This window comes from Ahaetulla prasina, chromosome 3 (genome assembly GCF_028640845.1).
Source record: "Ahaetulla prasina isolate Xishuangbanna chromosome 3, ASM2864084v1, whole genome shotgun sequence".
In the NCBI taxonomy this organism is placed as follows: Eukaryota; Metazoa; Chordata; class Lepidosauria; order Squamata; family Colubridae; genus Ahaetulla; species Ahaetulla prasina.
The window spans coordinates 220,422,658-220,447,199 of NC_080541.1; the positions used below are offsets into that span (position 1 = coordinate 220,422,658).

At 39.8% G+C, this 24,542-nt stretch overlaps 1 protein-coding gene across 1 annotated transcript in view; it reads right to left on the reverse strand.

The window, feature by feature from the left end:
* The window catches only part of TCFL5 (transcription factor like 5), a 32,711-nt gene that overhangs the window by 7,355 nt on the left and 814 nt on the right, over positions 1-24,542 (reverse strand). The window contains exons 2-5 of the mRNA XM_058178008.1: positions 22,426-22,618; positions 21,569-21,725; positions 2,165-2,402; positions 1,622-1,763 (exon numbers count right to left, since the gene is read on the reverse strand). Coding sequence (XP_058033991.1) covers positions 1,622-1,763; positions 2,165-2,402; positions 21,569-21,725; positions 22,426-22,618 — 730 coding nt within the window. The remainder of the gene's footprint in view (positions 1-1,621; positions 1,764-2,164; positions 2,403-21,568; positions 21,726-22,425; positions 22,619-24,542) is intronic.

A 24,542-nucleotide genomic window follows, 5' to 3' on the forward strand; every position in this document is an offset into this window, starting at 1 on the left:
ACAGTCACTGTCACTTCTCTTCCCTCTACAAGCCTTGACGTCTCTATCTGTATATCCGCAGTCCCTAATCACTCGATCCCAATCACCAGATTCAGTCTCAATAGTTAATACAGTTAATACAGCTTTCCAACACTATTTTCATTCAGATTGTCCAATCTCCCTCTCTCCTCTTTCTTCTGTCTTCTCAATACTTCGCTTCCACCGCCAAGGCGCCGCTTCTCCCCTTTTGGAGACTCACTTGTCCATCGGCTTGTAGATTCCACCAATTTAGAGAAGCAACTCGGTATCTCATTTCGTCCTGTCACTATCCACTGATATGTCTCGCTGCTTCTCACTTTTTGCCTCCTTCACAATTCAGTCAGGCAGTTACGCCTCCAGACCCAACCATCTTTCATGCTGAATTCAAGGGGTTCCTCCTTCCGCAATGGGGGATCGCTCTTCTCCCCATCGCCCCTAGATTTTCCCCTCTACAATGCCGACCCCTTCAGGGTTGGACCTTGCCTCTACCAGCTTCCAGACGCGAAAATTTGGTCCGAAAGAACGGAGCCCCATTCTCCTGAACTGCACCACCATGACGTCACCTCGGAAGTTTAAAAGCTGCTTGCTTTTAAATATAGGCATATATTTCTTTAGATTATATTGTGTGTATCACTTCTGTCATTTTTATAGTGTTCAAACTTCACTGTGTACTTTTTTAGGAAAGCAGTGCACTTAGGTAAGTAGTAGTGTTTTTGTTGTTCAGATACTTAGATTATCAAATCTTTTTCGCCTTTAAAAATTTGTGCTTTAACAACTAAGCCACATGCCTTACTTAGTTAAAATATTTCCTGCACAAAGGAAACGGATGCTGGATCCCAACACTATCAGAGGTGCTAATGGCCTTTGGCAGGAACGTTGCTGGAGGACTTTGTGCAACCTATAGAACTAGTACTGAATACAAATCAAACATTTTGGCAATTTCAGCCAGTTTTCTCCCTTTCTAATGTAAGAAGCATGTGATGTGCAAACTCTAAAAGTTAGGCAAAGTACAGAACTTATTCCCAAATAGTTGGGGTAAAATAATAAAATAAAATAATAAAATTAAGCCCTTACACTGCACATACAACATCAACTCCGCAGCTAAATGTCTCAGTAATCCAGGTCACGGTTGTCCCAAAAGTGCTTTTTCAAGAGGCAAATGGACTTTATTTTTCTTTGAAGATGTTTCGCTTCTCAAAAAGCTTCCTCAGCTCTCCAGACTCCAACTTTTCCAACTCCAGAGCTGAAGATGCTTCTTGGCTGAGAAGCGAAATGTCTTCAAAGAAATACAAAGGAAGTCCAGTTGCCTCTTGAGAAAGCACCTTTGGGATCTCCCCAGCTACCAAAAGATTTATCCAAGCCTGTCCTATATAATGAGAAAAACATTGGTAGCTATTATTCATTGGGCTAATATTAGTGTCTACCTGTTTAGCTTACGGACTGCACCTTATGTAACTTATAGGCTGAGCAACTGAAGATGTAGAGACTATGGAAAGAATAAAAAATGATCCTATGAATAATCAAATATTGTCCAAGGAACATTGAGGTATTGCTATAACTTTCCTCTTACAATGCTTTATATATTAATGTGGAGCTTATTGACCTTTTTCAGAGAATCTCCATGTCGCTCTTGAATATATTTTAGAAATGCTGTTGTCCATTGCAAGGTTGTTGCCTTGTCAGTGTCTGAAGTGCAGAACGGAACTAGAAGATTCAGTTCATCACAGCAAATCCTGATTCTGCGCCTAGAAATATATATAATCATGGTCAATTCTTGAACCCAAAAAGGCTTTATACAGGTAGTCCTCAATGTACAACCATTCACTTAGCCGCCATTCAAAACCGTAATGCCACTGGGAAAAAGTGACTGATGGGCCAGTCCTCGCACTTACGACCCTCGTAGCATCCCCACGGTCATGTGATCAAAATTCATGCACTTGGTAACTGGCTCACAATTCTGAGAGTTGCAGCATCCTAGGATTGTGTGAATCCCATTTCCAACCTTCCTAGGTGTCTTCTTTTAATTTGTGCAGGGTGGGGTGGGGTGGGGTTTTACATTCTTTTTAATTCAAAAGGCTCTCGAAAAAGGAATCGGAAATACTTCCACAGAGAACGGCAAACTCAAGAAGCCGCCAATAGCAATTACCTTCTGTCTCTTTCCATCCGGTTGTGCCTCTCCCGGCGTTGGGAGACGCTGCCTTGGCTTCCATTGTGAGTATTTTGGGTTGGCTGGACCGATTGCCATGAACTCTGAGCTGGAGCCGCATTTTGATTCTCACACACATTCTGAATGTCACCGAGAGGCCTGCGCTGTATGTTGGCATCCAAGGGATGGATACGACTACGACTTCTTCTGTTTATCGACTGCTTACATAAAGCCTCGCCTTGGCACAAAAGAAAAAGGGAAAGGGAGTCCTCTTTTGCCATTGTTTGTGTATATCAAAATCACCATCTTCTATTAACGGCCCCACAATCCCTTGCCGGGTGAAGCCTGGGCAACTGAATGACGCTAGCAGAGTGTTTTAATGGCCGGATGCCCTTCCTGTCACCAATGCTGAGTTATGTTCAGTAATATATTCTCAGTGTGCCCAGAGAGAGAAATATCTGCCTCTACCTAGGATCAAACTCACAGCCTCCTGATTGTGTGGTGAGAGCTCCACCTCTAGGCCACCACACCACTCCTTCGTCTATATCAAAATGACAATGGTTGAAAAATAATTTCACTCTGGTCTACAGGTAGTCCTCAATGTCAGGTGCAGGGATTCACTTAACAACCGGGACAAGAAAGGTCATAAAATGGGGCAAAACTCACTTAACTAACACCTCACTTAACAACAGAAATTTTAGGCTCAATTATGGTCGTAAGTCAAGGACTACCTGTGCTTCAAAGTTACGGCAAACCTTTCTGGAGGTACTTATGACCTGATTCCAAATGTTCTGTCCCTTCCCAACCACAACCAAAAAGACACGCAAGATGACTATCTTTGCCAGCAATTTACTCCGACGACAGATAACAGTCCTGGCAACGAACCTGCGATTGCCTGCCAAGTTCTCCTCAGACCAGTGTAAGTGCAGTTCATAAAAAAAAACAGAAGCCAAAGTCTTAATCATACAATATCACAGCCAAAGCTCCCAAAAGTCTGTTTTTGTCTGTCACGGAGCCCAAAGGCAGCTCCACCCACTTTTATACCCTGTGGGGTGTGGCTCCGTTACTCAGCACTCCCTGGGCTGGCCCCTTCCTTCCTTTTGCTGTGCATGCTTCACTCGGCGTCGCTGCCTTGCATCTAGCCACAATTGATTCTCCTCAGCTGGCTCTTGGAGCTCTGCCAGAGAGAAGGAGGAGGGGTCGGCTGTGTCAGCTCCTCCTCCTCCACCTGGCCTGCCTCTGGGACCTGGAGCGGAGCCGGAGAGGAAGGTCCCGCAGAGGGAAGCCCTGTCGGCTTTTCCCCCTCACTCTCTGAGTCACTCTCAGCCAGGAGGCCCGGCTCAGGGGCTCCAGCAGACACAACACCAAAGTTCTGATGGCCACCCCATCACACTGTCATGTGACTGCATGTTGGGGGGCTTGGCAACCAGCCATTTTCAGTATCCTGAGGTCACATGACCGCAATTTACATTTTGCCAAAACTCAACAAGAGTACACTTAAGGAACACTGCACAAAAGGTCATAAAATTAGGTTGGTGAGGGGCGTGGCCATGACCGTGGTGGGGTAAGGACCTTTCCTTCACTTCACAGGGCTTATTAATGAAGATTTATGAGGATTTATGCTGTTTGGAATGCACCGTTATGGATGAAAGTTAATAAATCATGAAGTGAAAGTGTTAATTGTTGCTGGCAATCCTTATGATTTATATTGATATATTGATCATCAATTGTGTTGTAAATGTTGTACCTTGATGAACGTATCTTTTCTTTTATGTACACTGAGAGCATATGCACCAAGACAAATTCCTTGTGTGTCCAATCACACTTGGCCAATAAAAAATTCTATTCTATTCTATTCTATTCTATTCTATTCTAACAGCCCAGCAGACTGAATTTAAGACTGGTAGGTCATCTGAAACTGCTTGAATTAAGGAGTTTTTACAGCGTGGGGGTGACCGAGCCGACTGGCAGACACGATAAGTTTGGAATAAATTGTTGTCTTTTGCTTTTCCTATTATAACTATCGTGTTCTGTGTTTTATTGCTGAGGTCAAGGAGTGAATATTAAAGACTGAATTTGTTAATGAGAAGAATTTAACTGAAGAGTAAACCGATCTTTTGTGTTGGACTGACCGGCAGCAATAGGATTTTACTGGGCGGATAATTTTTTTATGAGAGGAAATTAATAGCTTGTTTATATCACAGATAACAAAAAAAGGATTTTTTTCTGAAGTTTAAGTTGGTACGAAGCAGTAAATTTTTTTCTCCTTTGTTGACGTGAAGAAAAAATGGCGCTGATTATTGTTTAAAAGCTGTGAGGTATCTGTGTTTCTTTGTGGAGTGACTATGAGTCACAAGCTACTGAGAGATAACGAGTGCAAAATAAGCCGCTTCGCTTCAATTAAAAGACTGCCGTCCCTTGATCTTCATTAAGACCCTCTGTAAAATTGGTTTGAAATACTAGTTTGGAAAAAATTTTAAGATTTTTTAAAATGACTCAACAACTTTCAGAAACGCAGCAACTTGCTGCAGCTTTAAATAAAATTGGGGAAAAAATAGCAGGATTATCAGAGCGTATGGATAATATGACATTGGAAATGACATCGGAAATGAAAAAGATGAAACAAGAAATGAATGAAAATTTTGCAAAGCAAAGAGAGGAAATGACAATTATTAAAGATGAAATGGAGCAGATCCATGTACATGAGGTAAAAGTGGATCGGCAAATTGGTGAAATATTTTATAAAAATGAGCAGCAAGATAAGAGAATTTGTCTCTTGGAAGAAGAGATGAGGAAATATAATTTGGTTATCCGAGAATCAGAAGAAAAGGAGGATAAATTGAAACAGCGGGTTTTGAAATGGATTAATGATTTGGATACGCAACTTACGTTCACAATAGCAGACCTGGCAAGTGTTTTTAGAATTGGATATAGAAGGCAAAATGGCTCTAACAGGAATGTGCTTGTCAGGTTCGCAAATCTTGGTGATAAGCTGGAAGTTATGGCCAAGGTGAGAGAGATGGGAGATGCTTTGAAGTTTGAAGGGAAGACTATTCAAGTCTTCCCGGATATATCAAGAGAAGAAAGGGCATGGAGATTTTTTTTTAAACCAATTACAAAAGTTTTGAGAGATAATGGAATTAAATATAATTGGAGGCCACCACAACAATTGAATTTTTTTTATAAAGGAAGGATGCGTACAATTACCCCAGACATAGATGCATTATTATATTTACGGGAGCTTGGACTGATTGAGATGGAGGATTTAATGGAGATAAAAGATCAAATGCTTAAGATGGGTGGAACACACGCGGAAACATCAACCCCAGAAGAAGAAAAAGGGGCTATTGGAGGGCAAGACCCTAAAGGGTTAAAGAGGAAAGAAATATCACCTGTGTTGGTTGAACAGAAGAAAAGTCGTGAGGATACAGTAGGAGAAGAAGCAGATAAGAGTCTTGGAAAATACGAAGCGAATGCGGGAGAGCCATCACTATCTTTTTCTTGAGTGATGAATTTAAATAGACAGCCGAAAGAAGTGGCCCGGACATTGGCACGCCCCCTCTCCCCCATTCTCTTTATAGAGGCGAAACCGATGAGGATGTGGGGGAAGAAGATTGTTTGTATTTTATTGTTTGTCTTGTTTTTGGTTTTTTTCTGGTTTTCTTATCGTTTTTTATATGTTAAATGTTGGTTAAATGGGAGTTTAATGTTGGGGTTTGGGCACAGAAAGGAAGAGGCGGGGATAGGATTGAAAATTTATATTTTTAAATGGGAGTTATAAAATAATGTCATGGAATGTGAAGGGTACAGGAATCAGATTAAAGAAGAAGATTGGAATTTAAGATTAAAGAGATTTACCAGATATTTTATTACTACAAGAAACCCATCAGAATTCTGAAGATTCAAATAGAATGTATATAAAAGGTATGCAAATATATGAAAAAGCATTTGGAACTTCAAAAGCCAGAGGAGTTGCAACACTGATATCAGATAGGGTGTATTTTGAAAACATCAGGTAATTTTGGATGAAGATGGAAGATATGTAATAATTGTTGGAAATCTTAATGAGGAAAAAGTGACACTTGTTAATTTATATTTACCGAATGAAAAACAAAGAGAATTTCTTGAAAAAATAACAAAAATTTTGGAGAATGAAAGTGTAGGGAAAGTAATTGTGGCTGGGGATTTTAATTTAATCAGAGATAAAATAGATAGTACTAATCCCACCTGTGGAGGAGCAAATAAAATGGGGATTTTAAATACGTGGATGCTTCAAACGGCGTGGTGGATGTGGAGAGAGGTCAAAGGAATTGAAAGAGTATATACTTTTCTCTAAGATATATAATACATATTCTAGAATTGATTATATTTTTCTTTCTAAAGATTTGTTGAATAATGTGGATAAGGTAGATGTGGGAATTTAAAGATTCTGATCATGCAGAAGTTATGGTGGATTTAGATTTTAATTTTGAGAAAAAAAGTTATTGGAGATATGAGGAGAAACTGTATAAAAATGAAAAGGATAAAAAATGGATACTTAAAAAATTGGAGGAAAGTTGGAGATTAAATGATAACGGGGAGGTTAAATTTGAAATTGTTTGGGATGCGATGAAAGCGGTGTTTAGAGGGGAGAGTATTAAATTATCAAGTAGGAAATATAAAAATTATAAAATTAAAATGGAAAGAGATAAAAACCAGATTAAAGAATTGGAAAATCAATTTTTGCTTACTAAAGAAAAAAAAATTCTTCAGGAGCTTAATATGTTAAGAAATAAAATGATAGAAGAGGATACAGAGTTAGTAAAAAGAAATTTGAGATATTTAAATAGGAATTTTTGAATTTAGTAATAGAAATACTAATTTATTGGCAAAGATGGTGAAAAATAAAAGAGAGAAGAGAGAAATTGGAGTTTTGATAGATGACAGAGGTATAAGATGTTATAAAAAATTAGAGAAATGTGAAGTGGTTAGAAATTTTTTTCAGAATCTATATTCAAAGAAACCAGTTAATCGGGGAAAATTGCAAAGCTATTTAGAAAAATATGTGGTGAAAATTGATCAAACATATAAGGAATTGATGGAAGAAGATATAACACAAGATGAGATTAATGGCATTATACAAAAAATAAAATTAGGGAAAGCTCCAGGTGAGGATGGATTACCTGCTGAGTTCTATAAAGAATTTAAATAATTAATAATACCAAGATTGCAAAAATTATTTAATGGAATATTACATGGTGGAGAGGAATAGAACGTCATGGAATAGAACGGTGATATCCCTAATTCCTAAGCCAGATAAAGATTTAGAAAGGATTGAGTCCTATCGGCCCATTTCTTTAATTAATCAGGATGCAAAGATATTTACTGCTATTATAAGTAATAGATTAAATAGATTTATAGATAGATATATAAGTTACAACCAAGTAGGTTTCGTGAAGGGTAGATACATGAGTGATATTGTTAGAAGAGTATTAAATATTATAGATGTAGCTGAACATAATGGTGATAAAATTGGTATAGTATCATTGGATATTTTTAAAGCTTTTGATTCCGTACAATGGGAAACTATTAAAGTAATTGTGGAGGCTTTAGGCTTTGGTAATAAGTTTATACAATATGAAAAAGAATTGATTAGAATTATGATTACAACACTAAAAGATATGGGTCTTTAGTGCAGTGACATTATCAGCATGATTCATTGTATGCTTACAGGCAAAGACTTAGCCATAAAAAATAATTAAAAGTGAAAATTAGAGGAATATTAAGCTACAGGCATGTTTACTGCACTGATTAATATTTTAAGATATTCCTGGATGAAAAGATATGTAACATCATATGTCAGCTTTAAGATATATGTATAGAATTGAATACAGTAAACCTTGGTACATAAGCAGCTACGACATTTGAGGAAGTACAGAAAAGGTGATAAAATGCTGTACAATCAGGCCAAAATGCACTGAGATAAGAGCAGCAAAAAAGCTACTCTGAAAAGCTAAAGAATCAATTTTAAATGAAAGCAAATTGAAAACTCTTAAAAAATGTGGTCAAATCCTTCCCAGGCTGAAGGTAATCAACAACTGGCAGATGACCTGAATGAGTTTTACTAGGTTTGAAGAAACTGCCAATCTAAAATCTCAGACACAGAACAGCCAAGTTCAACTTTATTTCATTGGGTTCACAACTAGTGATCACAGAATACCTATTTCACAGACAAAAGCCAGGAAGCGAAGACAAGATAACTCCTTCTTGCTTAAAAGTCTGTGCTGAAATTGGATCTTCACCCATATTTTCAATAAATCACTAGAGATGTGCTATGTTCCTTCTTAACGCTCTACCATCATAGTGCGAAGAAGACCATCAAACTGAATGACTACAGACCAGTTATCTAACATCTGTAGTCATGAAAATTGAAAGCTGGTCCTACCTGAAAACCATCACGAATAAGATTGCATTTGCATACCGAGCAAATAGATCAACAGATGATGCTGTTAATCTGCAATAACATCTTAGTCTTCAAAGACCTATGCAAGGGTCCTCTTTGTAGACTTTAGTTCAGCATTCAATACCATCATTCCAAACATTCTTCTAACTAAGCTAAACCAGCTACAGGTACCGGAACAGACTTGTAAGTGGATCACAAGCTTCCTAACAAACAGGAAGCAGCAGGTGAAGCTAAGCAAGATCACATCAAATACCTGTACAATTAGCACAGGGGCCCCCCAAGGCTGTGTGCTCTCCCCACTTCTCTTCTCTCTGTATACCAATGACTGCATCTCCAATGATCCATTTGTTAAGCTACTGAAGTTCGCAGATGACACAACAGTGATTGGTCTCATTCGAGACAATGACGAATCCGCATATAGACGAGAGGTCGAACGACTAGCCTTGTGGTGCAACCAAAACAATCTGGAACTGAACACACTCAAAACCGTAGAAATGGTGGTAGATTTTAGGAAATCTACTTCCACCTCTCACAATACTTGACAACACAGTATCAACAGTAGAAACCTTCAAATTTCTGGGTTCTATCATATCGCAAGATCTCAAATGGACAGCTAACATCAAAACATCATTAAAAAGGCCAACAAAGAATGTCCTTTCTGCGCCAACTCAGTAAGCTCAAACTGCCCAAGGAGCTGCTGATCCAGTCCTACAGAGGAATTATTGAGTCTGTCATTTGCACCTCTATAACTGTCTGGTTCGGTTCTGCAACCCAACAAGAAAAACACAGACTTCAGAGGATAATTAGAACTGCAGGAAAAATAATTGCTACCAACTTGCCTTCCATTGAGGACCTGTATACTGCACGAATCAAGAAGAGAGCCGTGAAAATATTTGCAGATCCCTCGCATCCTGGACATAAACTGTTTCAACTCCTACCCTCAAAACGACGCTATAGAGCACTGCACACCAGAACAACTAGACACAAGAACAGTTTTTTCCCGAAGGCCATCACTCTGCTAAACAAATAATTCCCTCAACACTGTCAGACTATTTACTGAATCTGCACTACTATTAATCGTTTCATAGTTCCCATCACCAATCTCTTTCCACTTATGACTGTATGACTATAACTTGTTGCTGGCAATCCTTATGATTTATATTGATATATTGATCATCAATTGTGTTGTAAATGTTATACCTTGATGAACGTATCTTTTCTTTTATGTACACTGAGAGGATATGCACCAAGACAAATTCCTTGTGTGTCCAATCACACTTGGCCAATAAAAAATTCTATTCTATTCTATTCTATTATAATAGGTAGAATTATAATAGCTAGATATTGGAAATTAGATGTGATTTTTAGAATAGAAGAGTGGAATTCTGAAATGTGGAAATTAGCCTTAAATGATAAAATGACATCTGATATTAAAATTAGAAGTGGTGTGTATAAAGAAGATATTTTCTGGAAGACTTGGAAACCATTCGTGGATTATGCGCTTGGAAAATTGGATGCTTCGGTACCTGTACCTCGAGAACGTGGATTTTGGCAATCATGAGGATATATCCGAAGACCCAAATCTTCCTTTTTTTGTATAGCACAAGGGTGTAATAATTTATTTTCTTTTTTTTGTTTGTTGGAAAAAAGTAATAAAAAAATTAAATAAATAAATAAATAAAAAATAAAATTAGGTTGGTCACATGAGTGATCTGTTTTGTGACCGGCATGATTTATGACCATAGTGAGTATATATATATATATATATATATATATATATATATATATATATATATATATATATATATATATATATATATATATATATATATATATATATAGGTCTTTGGTTGTTCGGTTTTCTCCGTGTAAAATTGGAAGTGTCTTGGCGACGTTTCGACGAAGTCTCATTCGTCATCTTCAGGCTTCAACCGTGCTTCTGGGAGCAATGTGTGATCAGCTGTTTCTTCCTTTTAACTGCTAGTGGGGTTTGAACTGATTGGGTGGGAGCTTGGCTGTGCTCTGATTGGATGGGGTTTTCTGTGCTCTGATTGGCTGGGGTGTGTCCTGTGTTGGTGGGGGCTTGGTTGTGCTCAGTCTAATCTGTGCTGCAGGGGATTTGAGCTGGTGAGCTGCACTGCTGCTGTTTGGCTTCGTGTTCGTGGTCGTGCTACATCTTCATAGTGGGTGTCAGTCTGCTGCATGTATGGATTGGAGGGTTTGAAGTGGCTAATGTTGCAGCTGCGGTCTGGCTTCTGGTCCTTGGTCGTGCTTCCTGATCAGTGTGGGTTTGGGTGTGCTTCTGGGTGGATGTGTGGTGGTGACATCCTGTGTGGACCTCGTTAAGCTACTGAAGTTCGCAGATGACACAACAGTGATTGGTCTCATTGAGACAATGGAATCGTATAGAGAGGAAATGAGCCTTGTGGTGCAACCAAAACAATCTGGAACTGAACACTCAAAACCGTAGAAATGGTGGTAGATTTAGGAAAAACCCTTCCATACTTCCACCTCTCACAATGACAACACAGTATCAACAGTAGAAACCTTCAAATTTCTGGGTTCTATCATATCGCAAGATCTCAAATGGACAGCTAACATCAAAACATCATTAAAAAGGACAACAAAGAATTCTTTCTGCCAACTCAAGCTCAAACTGCCCAAGGAGCTGCTGATCCAGTTCTACAGAGGTGTGAGTCTGTCATTTGCACCTCTATAACTGTCTGGTTGGTTCTGCAACCCAACAAGAAAACACAGACTTCAGAGGATAATTAGAACTGCAGAAAATAATTGCTACCAACTTGCCTTCCATTGAGGACCTGTATACTGCACGAATCAAGAAGAGCCGTGAAATATTTGCAGATCGCATCCTGGACATAAACTGTTTCAACTCCTACCCTCAAAAGGATAGAGCACTGCACCAGAACAACTAGACACAAGAACAGTTTTTGAAGGCCATCACTCTGCTAAACAAATAATTCCCTCAACACTGTCAGACTATTTACTGAATCTACTACTATTAATTGTTCATAGTTCCATCACCAATCTCTTTGATGACTGTATGACTATAACTTGTTGCTGGCAATCCTTATGATTTATATTGATATATTGATCATCAATTGTGATGTTTGATGATATCTTTTCTTTTATACACTGAGAGGATATATACAAGAAATTCCTTGTGTGTCCAATCAAGGCCAATAAAAATTCTATTCTATTCTATTCTATTATAATAGGTAGAATTATAGCTAGATATTGGAAATTAGATGTGATTTTAGAATAGAAAGTGGAATTCTGAAATGTGGAAATTAGCCTTAAATGATAAAATGACATCTGATAAAATTAGAAGTGGTGTGTATAAAGAAGATATTTTCTGGAAGACTTGGAAACCATTGGATTATGCGCTTGGAAAATTGGATGCTTGTACCTGTAGAAAGCATTTTGGCAATCATGAGGATATATCCGAAGACCCAAATCTTCCTTTTTTTGTATAGCACAAGGGTGTAATAATGTATTTTCTTTTTTTGTTGTTGGAAAAAAGTAATAAAAAAATTAAATAAATAAATAAATAAAAAATAAAATTAGGTTGTCCTGGTGATCTGTTTTGTGAGGCATGATTTATGACCATAGTGAGTATATATATATATATATATATATATATATATATATATATATATATATATATATATATATATATATATATATATATATATATATATATATATAGGTCTTTGGTTATTGGGTTTCTCCGTGTAAAATTGGAAGTGTCTTGGCGGCGTTTAGTCTCATTCGTCATCTTCAGGCTTCAGCCGTGCTTCTGGGAGCAATGTGTGATTGCTGTTTCTTCCTTTTAACTGCTAGTGGGGTTTGAACTGATTGGGTGGGAGCTTGGCTGTGCTCTGATTGGATGGGGTTTTCTGTGCTCTGATTGGCTGGGGTGTGTCCTGTGTTGGTGGGGGCTTGGTTGTGCTCAGTCTAATCTGTGCTGCAGGGGATTTGAGCTGGTGAGCTGCACTGCTGCTGTTTGGCTTCGTGTTCGTGGTCGTGCTACATCTTCGTAGTGGGTGTCAGTCTGCTGCATGTATGGATTGGAGGGTTTGAAGTGGCTAATGTTGCAGCTGCGGTCTGGCTTCTGGTCCTTGGTCGTGCTTCCTGATCAGTGTGGGTTTGGGTGTGCTTTCTGGGTGGATGTGTGGTGGTGACATCCTGTGTGGACCTCGTGAGGGTGGGTCTGGTGTCATTCCTCGTGTTAGGGACACGTTTGTCAATAAGGGCAGGTTTCAAATGGCTGGTAGGCGGAGGTATCATCTCGTTTGTTCATGCTGTGGGCGTTTTCTATCTCGATGGCTTCTCTGATTATTCTGTTGTTAAAGTGTTCAGTTTTGGCGATAGTTCTGGTCTTTTAAAGTCAATATCGTGTCCTGTGACTTTAAAGTGTTGGACCAGGAAGAAGTTAGTTCCTCTTTTTGAATGAGTTCTTGTGTTCTTCAATCGTGCACTTATTCTTCTGTTGGTTTGTCCAATGTATGTGGTGGGGCAGGCGGTGCATGGGTTCATATACTCCTTGATTTTCTAACTCAATTTTGTCTTTGGGGTTTCTTAGGATGGTGGATATTTTTGGTTTGTGCAGAATGCTGTCTTGATGTTATGTTTGTGGAGGATCTTGCTGATTCTGTCTGTGGTGCCTTTTATATATGGGAGGAGGGCTGTGCCATTTTCTTGCTCTCTGTCTTGGGTTTTAGTGGGGGTTCTTTTGGATTAGTTTGGTAATCTTTCTCTGGAATCCATTGGATGTTAGTACGTTGTGAGTGTGTAGTTCGGTTTTAGGTGTTGTTCGTCAGCTAAGCATTTTGTTCTAGAGATGAGTGTCTTGGCTCTGAGTTGATCTGTGCTGGGTGGTGGTGTGAGTGCATGCAGATAGCGGTTTGTGTGTTTTCTTCTGGTAGATGGTGTGTCCTAGGAGCCATTGGGTTTCTTGTAGACTAAGACATCTAGGAAGGAAGTTGGTTGTTAACTTCTGTTTCCATGGTGAACTGTATTTTGGGGTGTAGGCTATTGAGGTGTGTGAGGAAGTTTTCAAGTTTTTCTTTCCGTGTGGCCAGATTATGAAGGTGTCTCTCTGTATCCAGAGTTTGGGTTTGTGATCAGATTTTTCTAGTGCTTGGGTTTCAAAGTGTTCCATGTAGAGGTTGGCAATGACAGGTGAGAGGGTGATCCCATGGGTGCGCCTTCTATTTGTTTGTATTTTTGTCCGTTATAGATGAAGTATGTGTTGGATAGGCAGTGGTTGGTCAGATCTAGTATGTGCTTGGGGGTTATATTTGTTTTGGATAGCTGTCAAGGCTTCTTTGATTGGCACTTGGGTGAAGAGGATATGACATCAAAGCTCACGAGTAGGTCGCTGGGCTGTAAGTTTTGTTTCTTTATGATCTCTATGAACTGGAATGAGTTTTTACATGTGAGTGATGGATTCTGCATAGGGCTGTAGTTGTTTGGCGAGAAATTTGGCTAGGTTTTGTAGAGGTGAGCCTATGGAGCTGACTATGGGTCTGAGTGGGGGTTCCTTCTTTGTGTATCTTGGGAGGCCGTAGAGCTTAGGGCATCTGGATGATTTCTCTCTGGGAATGATTCTTTGTTGGATTTCTTCGCTGATGGGGAGGCTTTTATTTTGGATCTAGTGGTTTTTCTAGGTAGGTGGTGGGGTCTGTTTTAGGGGCTTGTATGCAAACAGCAGCAGTGGTCACCAGCTCAAATTGCAGCTGGTTAGGAGAAGCACCAACACAGGACACACCCCAGCCAATCAGGCACAGCATCAATCAGAGCACAATAGCTCCCACCCAATCAGTTCAAACCCCACTAGCAGTTAAAGGAAGAAACAGCTGCGATCACATTGCTCCCAGAACTGAAGAAGCCTGAAGATGACGAATGAGACTTCTAACGTCATCAAGACACCAATTTTGGGAGAAAACCCAACAACCAAAGACCTATATACAAACACCGTGAAAACCTCAGAAAACAAATATTGCACCTCTACGGGAGGAAATCCACCATCTGACCAGGACCTATGAAAACTAGAAGTCCAAAGAGCTTCCATTTTATGTGACCTGATTTCTGAAACTGAGGATGAAAATTTAATCCCCAAATGCTTCCAATTGAAATTCCACTCCAACTCTGCAGCCACCAAACGCATCCTAAAAGAACAGAATTGGCCTTAATCAGAAATGAACTTCACACAAAAGATTCCTCCTAGATCAAATCAACAAAGATCTCCTCACACTTCACCTCAAACTCAGCAACAAGATGCACCCGGCACTTTGGGACAAATAAACAACTTGCGGTCTGGAGGCGAAACAGACCACCCTCAAGACAGACACGCACACCAACAAACTCCGAAGACTACAAGAACGCCAGAAACAAACCCTCCACCCTCACAGCAACACATGAAACAAACAGTGCATAACATCTCAGATAGGATCCTCACCAAAGCTGAAACCGATGTCCTTTCCAAAGGATTCAACTTTGCAGTCACTCCCAAATACATCCCCACTGAGACCATTATATGCGGAGTTGAAACCAGCCTGACCAAAATCAACCCCGATGACGCTAACAAAATCAGACTCGAAATCACCAACATCCTCTGCAGCAGCAAGCCACCCAAAAGCAACTTACCCAAAGAGGAACAGACAGCACTACTTAACCTGAAAAAAGATACCAGCATAATAATCCTACCAGCAGACAAGGGCAACGCCACGGTGGTTATGAACACATCTGACTACCAAACCAAATTAACCAACCTACTCCAAGACCCTGCATACAAGCCCCTAAAAACAGACCCCACCACCTACCTAGAAAAAACCACTAGATCCAAAATAAAAGCCTCCCCCATCAGCGAAGAAATCCAACAAAGAATCATTCCCAGAGAGAAATCATCCAGATGCCCTAAGCTCTACGGCCTCCCCAAGATACACAAAGAAGGAACCCCACTCAGACCCATAGTCAGCTCCATAGGCTCACCTCTACAAAACCTAGCCAAATTTCTCGCCAAACAACTACAGCCCTATGCAGAATCCATCGCCTCACATGTAAAAAACTCATTCCAGTTCATAGAGATCATAAAGAAACAAAACTTACAGCCCAGCGACCTACTCGTGAGCTTTGATGTCATATCCCTCTTCACCCAAGTGCCAATCAAAGAAGCCTTGACAGCTATCCAAAACAAATATAACCCCCCCAAGCACATACTAGATCTGACCAACCACTGCCTATCCAACACATACTTCATCTATAACGGACAAAAATACAAACAAATAGAAGGCGCACCCATGGGATCACCCCTCTCACCTGTCATTGCCAACCTCTACATGGAACACTTTGAAACCCAAGCACTAGAAAAATCTGATCACAAACCCAAACTCTGGCTCAGATAATGAGCGACACCTTCATAATCTGGCCACACGGGAAAGAAAAACTTGAAAACTTCCTCACACACCTCAATAGCCTACACCCCAAAATACAGTTCACCATGGAAACAGAAGTTAACAACCAACTTCCCTTCCTAGATGTCTTAGTCTACAAGAAACCCAATGGCTCCCTAGGACACACCATCTACCAGAAGAAAACACACACAAACCGCTATCTGCATGCACTCTCACACCACCACCCAGCACAGATCAACTCCGTAGCCAAGACACTCATCTCTAGAACAAAATGCTTAGCTGACGAACAACACCTAAAAACCGAACTACACACTCTCACAAACGTATATATATATATATATATGTTTTCTGAGGTTTTCACGGGTGTTTGTATATAGGTCTTTGGTTGTTCGGGTTTTCTCCCGTGTAAAATTGGAAGTGTCTTGATGACGCTTTAAGTCTCATTCGTCATCTTCAGGCTTCAGCCGTGCTTCTGGGAGCAATGTGTGATCGCAGCTGTTTCTTCCTTTAACTGCTAGTGGGGTTTGAACTGATTGGGTGGGAGCTTGGCTGTGCTCTGATTGGATGGGGTTTTCTGTGATTGGCTGGGGTGTGTCCTGTGTTGGTGGGGGCTTGGTTGTGCTCAGTCTAATCTGTGCTGCAGGGGATTTGAGCTGGTGAGCTGCACTGCTGCTGTTTGGCTTCGTGTTCGTGGTCGTGCTACATCTTCGTAGTGGGTGTCAGTCTGCTGCATGTATGGATTGGAGGGTTTGAAGTGGCTAATGTTGCAGCTGCGGTCTGGCTTCTGGTCCTTGGTCGTGCTTCCTGATCAGTGTGGGTTTGGGTGCTTTCTGGGTGGATGTGCGGTGGTGACATCCTGTGTGGACCTCGTGAGTGTGGGTCTGGTGTCATTCCTCGTGTTAGACACGTTTGTCAATAAGGGCAGGTTTCAAATGGCTGGTAGGCGGGAGGTATCATCTCGTTTGTTCATGCTGTGTGGGCGTTTTCTATCTCGATGGGCCTCCGATTATTCTGTTGTTAAAGTGTTCAGTTTTGGCGATAGTTCTGGTCTTTTAAAGTCAATATCGTGTCCTGTGACTTTAAAGTGTTGGACCAGGGAAGAAGTTAGTTCCTCTTTTGAATGAGTTCTTGTGTTCTTCAATCGTGCACTTATTCTTCTGTTGGTTTGTCCAATGTATGTGGTGGGCAGGCGGTGCATGGGATTTCATATACTGATTTTCTAACTCAATTTTGTCTTTGGGGTTTCTTAGGATGGTGGATATTTTTTGGTTTGTGCAGAATGCTGTCTTGATGTTATGTTTGTGGAGGATCTTGCTGATTCTGTCTGTGGTGCCTTTATATATGGGAGGACTGTGCCATTTTCTTGCTCTGTCTTGGGTTTTAGTGGGGTTCTGGATTAGTTTGGTAATCTTATTTCTCTGGAATCCATTGGATGCAGTGAGAGTGAGGTTCAGGTGTTGTGTCAGCTACATTTTGTTCTAGAGATGAGTGTCTTGGCTACGGAGTTGATCTGTGTGTGGTGGTGACATCCTGTGTGGACCTCGTGAGTGTGGGTCTGGTGTCATTCCTCGTGTTAGGGACTCGTTTGTCAATAAGGGCAGGTTTCAAATGGCTGGTAGGCGGGAGGTATCATCTCGTTTGTTCATGCTGTGTGCGTTTTCTATCTCGATGGCTTCTCTGATTATTCTGTTGTTAAAGTGTTCAGTTTTGGCGATAGTTCTGGTCTTTTAAAGTCAATATCGTGTCCTGTGACTTTAAAGTGTTGGACCAGGGAAGAAGTTGGTTCCTCTTTTTGAATGAGTTCTTGTGTTCTTCAATCGTGCACTTATTCTTCTGTTGGTTTGTCCAATGTATGTGGTGGGGCAGGCGGTGCATGGGATTTCATATACTCTGATTTTCTAACTCAATTTTGTCTTTGGGGTTTCTTAGGATGGTGGATATTTTTGGTTTGTGCAGAATGCTGTCTTGATGTTATGTTTGTGGAGGATCTTGCTGATTCTGTCTGTGGTGCCTTTTATATTGAGTTTTATGGTAGGAGAGTTAAAACCATTGTTTTCTTGTTCTCAGTCTGGAGATGGGGTTCACATTGACCATACAGAAGGTGGTTGTGGAGAAAACCGCCATCTGCATGCACTCTCACACCACCACCCAGCACAGATCAACTCCGTAGCCAAGACACTCATCTCTAGAACAAAATGCTTAGCTGACGAACAACACCTAAAACCGAACTACACACTCTCACAAACGTACTAACATCCAATGGATTCCAGAGAAATAAGATTACCAAACTAATCCAAAAGAACCCCCACTAAAACCCAAGACAGAGAGCAAGAAAATGGCACAGCCCTCCTCCCATATATAAAAGGCACCACAGACAGAATCAGCAAGATCCTCCACAAACATAACATCAAGACAGCATTCTGCACAAACCAAAAATATCCACCATCCTAAGAAACCCCAAAGACAAAATTGAGTTAGAAAATCAAGGGTATATGAAATCCCATGCACCGCCTGCCCCACCACATACATTGGACAAACCAACAGAAGAATAAGTGCACGCATTGAAGAACACAAGAACTCATTCAAAAGAGGAACCAACTTCTTCCTGGTCCAACACTTTAAAGTCACAGGACACGATATTGACTTTAAAAGACCAGAACTATCGCCAAAACTGAACACTTTAACAACAGAATAATCAGAGAAGCCATCGAGATAAACGCCACACAGCATGAACAAACGAGATGATACCTCCCGCCTACCAGCCATTTGGAAACCTGCCCTTATTGACAAACGTGTCCCTAACACGAGGAATGACACCAGACCCACACTCACGAGGTCCACACAGGATGTCACCACCACATCCACCCAGAAAGCACACCCAAACCCACACTGATCAGGAAGCACGACCAAGGACCAGAAGCCAGACCGCAGCTGCAACATTAGCCACTTCAAACCCTCCAATCCATACATGCAGCAGACTGACACCCACTACGAAGATGTAGCACGACCACGAACACGAAGCCAAACAGCAGCAGTGCAGCTCACCAGCTCAAATCCCCAGCACCAATCAGTTCAAACCCCACTAGCAGTTAAAAGGAAGAAACAGCTGCGATCACATTGCTCCCAGAAGCAGCTGAAGCTGAAGATGAATGAGACTTCGAAACGTCGCCAAGACACTTCAATTTTACGGAGAAAACCGAACAACCAAAGACATATATATATATATATATATATATATATATATATATATATATATATATATATATATATATATATATATATATATATATATATATATATATATATTTGTTTTCTGAGGTTTTCACGGTGTTTGTATATAGGTCTTTGGTTGTTCGGGTTTTCTCCCGTGTAAAATTGGATGTGTCTTGGCGACGTTGATCAAGTCTCATTTGTCATTTTCAGGCTTCAGCTTCGTGCTTCTGGGAGCAATGTGTGACTGCAGCTGTTTCTTCCTTTTTAACTGCTAGTGGGGGTTTGAACTGATTGGGTGGGAGCTTGGCTGTGCTCTGATTGGATGGGGGTTTTTTGGTGCTCTGATTGGCTGGGGGGGGTGTCCTTTTTGGGTGGGGGCTTGGTTGTGCTCAGGTTAGTCTGAGCTGCAGGGGGATTTGAGCTGGTGAGCTGCATAGCTGTTGTTTGGCTTCGTGTTCGTGGTCGTGCTACATCTTCATAGTGGGTGTCAGTCTGCTGCATGTATGGATTGGAGGGGTTTGAAATGGTTAATGTTGCACCAGACCCACACTCACGAGGTCCACACAGGATGTCACCACCACACATCCACCCAGAAAGCAGATCCAAACCCACACTGATCATGAAGCACGACCAAGGACCAGAAGCCAGACCGCAGCTGCAACATTAACCATTTCAAACCCCTCCAATCCATTCATGCAATTGATTTGACCCAATTGACAACAATTGACCCAGATTGTTGGGGGCAATAAGTTGACTTTGTATATAATATACAAATGGATGAAGACTATTGCTTGACATAGTGTAAGCCGCCCTGAGTCTTCGGAGAAGGGCGGGATATAAATGCAAATAATAATAATAATAATAATAATAATAATAATAATAATAATAATAATAATAATAATAATAATAATAATAATAATAATAATAATAGCTGTTTTACATCTGTTGTAACACCTATAAAAAAGTAGTAGGGTTTTATTCGCCCAGCTGTGGACACTATCTTGATATCTATATAACCTAATAACCTAATTTTGTGAAACTTCTTCTCTGGCAACATTGTATTGCTAACTACGCCATACCAAACCTTTGCCAGACCAATTCTTGAATACAGCTCGTCTGCCTGGAATCCACACTCGGTATCAGACATTAACACGACTGAGCAGGTCCAGTGGTATTTCACGAGAAGAGTACTCCACTCCTCTATTCAAAATAGAATCCCTTATGCCAGCAGGCTTGAAATTTTGGGCTTGGACAATCTGGAACCGTGCCGACTGCAGTCTGATCTAAACATACTACACAAACCGTCTGCTACAACGTCTTACCTGTCAATGACTTCTTCAGCTTCAACCTCAACAATACAGGGGCAAACAATTGATAAAAACTCAAGATAAACTACTCTAAACTCAATAGCAGAAAATACGACTTCAGCAACAGAGTGGTCAATGCCTGGAATGCACTACCTGACTCTGTGGTTTCTTCCCCAATCCCCCAAAACTTTAACCTTAAACTGTCTACCATGGACCTCACCCCATTCCTAAGAGGTCTGTAAAGGGGGCGTGCATAAGTGCACCTGCTATCTTGTACATGTTTGACAAACTAATAAACAAACAAACAAATAAATATTTGACTCTTCCGCAGAAACTTCTGCATCTTGGAAATATAAATACAGTTGCATCTTAGCAGGATGTTAAACGAAATATCTACTTCAGATATAGAAATTACGCCACCATTTTCAATTTAATAAAACTATTAAGTCATTTTTAAGAGAAATTGCATCTCTAATATTCCCATTGAAATGCCTTGCTGCAGGACAAAAATCAGCGTGAAAACCAAAGGTGATAATTTATCCTTTAATTTGTAATTCCTCTGCCAATTTGAAATTATTACACCCCCTTAAATGTATCTCTGCTGTCTGGCAAGTTATAACCATAATTAATCATGCAATAGTTAAACCTTATGATTCCAGTTGCTTCCGACTTCAACAGCAGTAGATACACCTATCTACTGTACATATGGAAGAAAGTGCTGTATGTAGAGTCTGGAGAACTGACCTAAATTCCCTCTAGGAAAAAGAAAAGTTTTTAGTTTGCTCAATTCTGATTATTTTCTGTTGCTTTTTCTAGTACTATGCAAACAAAGCACTAAAAAAAAGAAACATTGTTTTCAGTAAAATCCATTAATACCACAACATTCCCAGGGTCATCCATAAGTTCTTCATATCTTCCAAAGATATTTAAAAAAATAATTTGTGGCGCAGTTTGCATGAAATGTACTGTTAAAGAATATTCCCCTTTTAAAAATGTCACCATTTACCTCCCAATTTAATCCAAACATGCTCAGGTACAGCTTTATTTCGGGCACCAACGGTTTGCTTGCTAGTTTCAATTTCTTGCTGGTAACATACAGAAAAAGCTCGAGGCAATGCAAGGTCTTGATGTTTGACTGTTTCTACAACACTGGCTCCAGAGCTCTATATGGAAAAGGGGAAAAAAAAACACCTAAATTTGTAAATATTGTAAATTTAGTTTGAAAGCAAGAAAATAGATTGGATAGGATACAAAGCAAAGAAGATGACTTTGGGTTTCCCCGCCACCCCTCAAATCTTTCCCACTTAGTTTTGCTGTTTTTTTGGTATGGTGGCCAAATTTGTTGCTTCCATCAAATAACACCCAACAAGTGACTGAAATCTATAGGATTCAAAACTCAAGATTGTAAGTCCCTATTACAGGTTGTCTTCGACTTACAACTGTTCATTTAGTGACCGTTCAAAGTTACAATGGTACTGAAAACAGTGACTTACGACTGCTTTTCACACTTACAACCACTGCCATGGTCACGTGAATTACATTCTGATGCTTGACAACTGACTCATGATGGTCGTGGTGTCCAGGGGTCATGTGATCCCCTTTTGCGACCGTCTGTCAAGCAAAGTCAATAGGGAAGCCAGATTCACTTAACAACCAGGTTACTAACTTACCAACTGCAATGATTCACTTAACAGCGAAGGCAAGAAAGGTGGTAAAAAAGGGCAAAATTCACTTGATACATTTCTCACAGAAATTTAGGGCTCAGCTGTGGCCGTCAGTTGAGGATGAACTGCACTGTCTTCCAGAGGTCTGAATAACGTAAAGCGTCAACTGAAATATCAAAGAAAGAATAAAGGAACAAACCTGCGCTTGTGCAGCATTGGTGTTTCCAGTTACAGGAGAAGCAGTGTTTGGCGTAAAGACCGGGCATGTGAATTGCAATGCGGTGGTGGCAGTAGCTGCGGTCCTATTTTTCACTAAAGCAGTACATTTGTTCTGCTGCTGGTGGAGAGGAACACCCATCGCTTCTGAAGGATGGCGAATGAGGGTTACTAAACTATGAATGAGATTAACAAAAGAATGGAGCTTAGAAATGAATCCTTATTTTTTTGCATTAATAGTTCACTTCAGAATACTAGTTAAACATACACCGACTATATATCCGGATTAGATGTTTAACAAAGAACACTTTTTTAATCCAAAGAAACATGCTTGCTTTTTAAACTTTTTGAAAGAGTAACGAAGTGCAGTAATAATTTATTTTTATAAACATCTGCCTTCATGATACTTTAGTTTTTCAGTGCTCGAGTGGATAAGGTTTCCTATATAGAAATAGCACTTAGATTTATATAGTGCTTTTATAACCCTCTCTAAGCTGTTTACAGAGTCAGCCTATTGCCCCCAACAATCTGGGTCTTCATTTTACCTATTTCGGAAAGATGGAAGGCTGAGTCAACCTTGAGCCTGGTGAGAATCAAACTGTCAAATTGTAGGCAGCTGGGAGGCAGCAGAAGTGGTCTGAAGTACTGCATTCTAACCACTGCACCACAGTGGCTCATAGTTCCAAGCTAGTTTCTAAGCGTTCCCACTTTTTCAGATTTTCTGAAGTTTTTTCCCATTCTTGTCACTATATGTTTATAGTGTAACTATAAATATGTAACTATTATGATGTATAGAGTCTTGAGTTTAAAAAAAAGTTTGATGCCTGTGTCATTTATTTCATAGTCAATGTGCAAAAGTCAGTATGAAAAGGGTATTTCCCCAACCAGTTCAATCAATTCAGTTGAACAGATAACTAGAAACAAGCTATCTTTGTAGTCACATTCATGAGGAGACAAAGAGTAGGTTTTTAATTCATTTTTAATTTTTTTATACTGTTGGGATCCTGTCTGAATTACTAGGCTCTGAGTGGTGAATAGTAAGCAAACTCAGAAAAAAAATTCTGGGATATGATAATAATAGTTTATAACAGCACTTGAAATGCACTATTGTGGGTTTATCTTAAACAAAACACACCCTTAGTATTTTACAATGAATAAAAAGAGTAACTTTTATAAGAACCACAAAAAAAGCCAATTTAGAATCTGAACCAAGTTTGTATTATATTCTTATGAGGAAAATTTGGTAGTGAAATTATTCATTGGCAATTTACAGTATGTCTAATTATTATAGGACTATTGATTTCAGCATACATGGACTGGAAGCCAATGATCTTGTGACAAATTTTGAGTATCAGTCTAAACTTTCAGTATAAAACCTTTAGAAAGCACACACTTGGAAATCAGAAGTAATTCTACCTTGAGTTGACCTTGACACATCCATGCAGTTGTCTTGATAACAACATGGAAGTCATTTGCTATTCCAGCATGTAGTTTTAATCCTCAATCTAACCTGAATCTTGGGATTTCTTTTGTGGTGGTGGATCCAAGTATAAACTAGTCTGTTTGGTTTTCTGGTCAGACAAAATTGGCATAGAAATCTTTTTAGTGCAGGCATAGGCATCTGTAGGGAGAAGGCAAATCACAATACACTTGTCATGACATCACACAAATAATGCAAATTATGTACTTGCATCATTCATGCATTTACATAATGACATAATTTGCACAATGACATTACATCATGTACATCATCATTTTGACTTCTCCGTTGTGTTAAGAGATGCCTGTAAATGCAGGGAATTAGAGATTCATAAAGAGCACTCACAGCTCCTCTCTCTTAGGAGCGATTCAGTTAAAAGATTGCATTATTCTAAAAACCAAAGCACACAACTAAAATGGGTAAGGATTCATATGGAAGTTTAAAATCATCCTTAATTAAATATAACTACCTTACTTTTAAAACCAAGGGAGCTGAAATTCCTTGCTGTATGTGTATACCAGATGGTAAATACAATTATAATTAACTTGAATATAGTATGATGATAATTTCTTTCTGGAAAAAACAATATATAGTTAACATATAGTAAATATGTGTCCAAA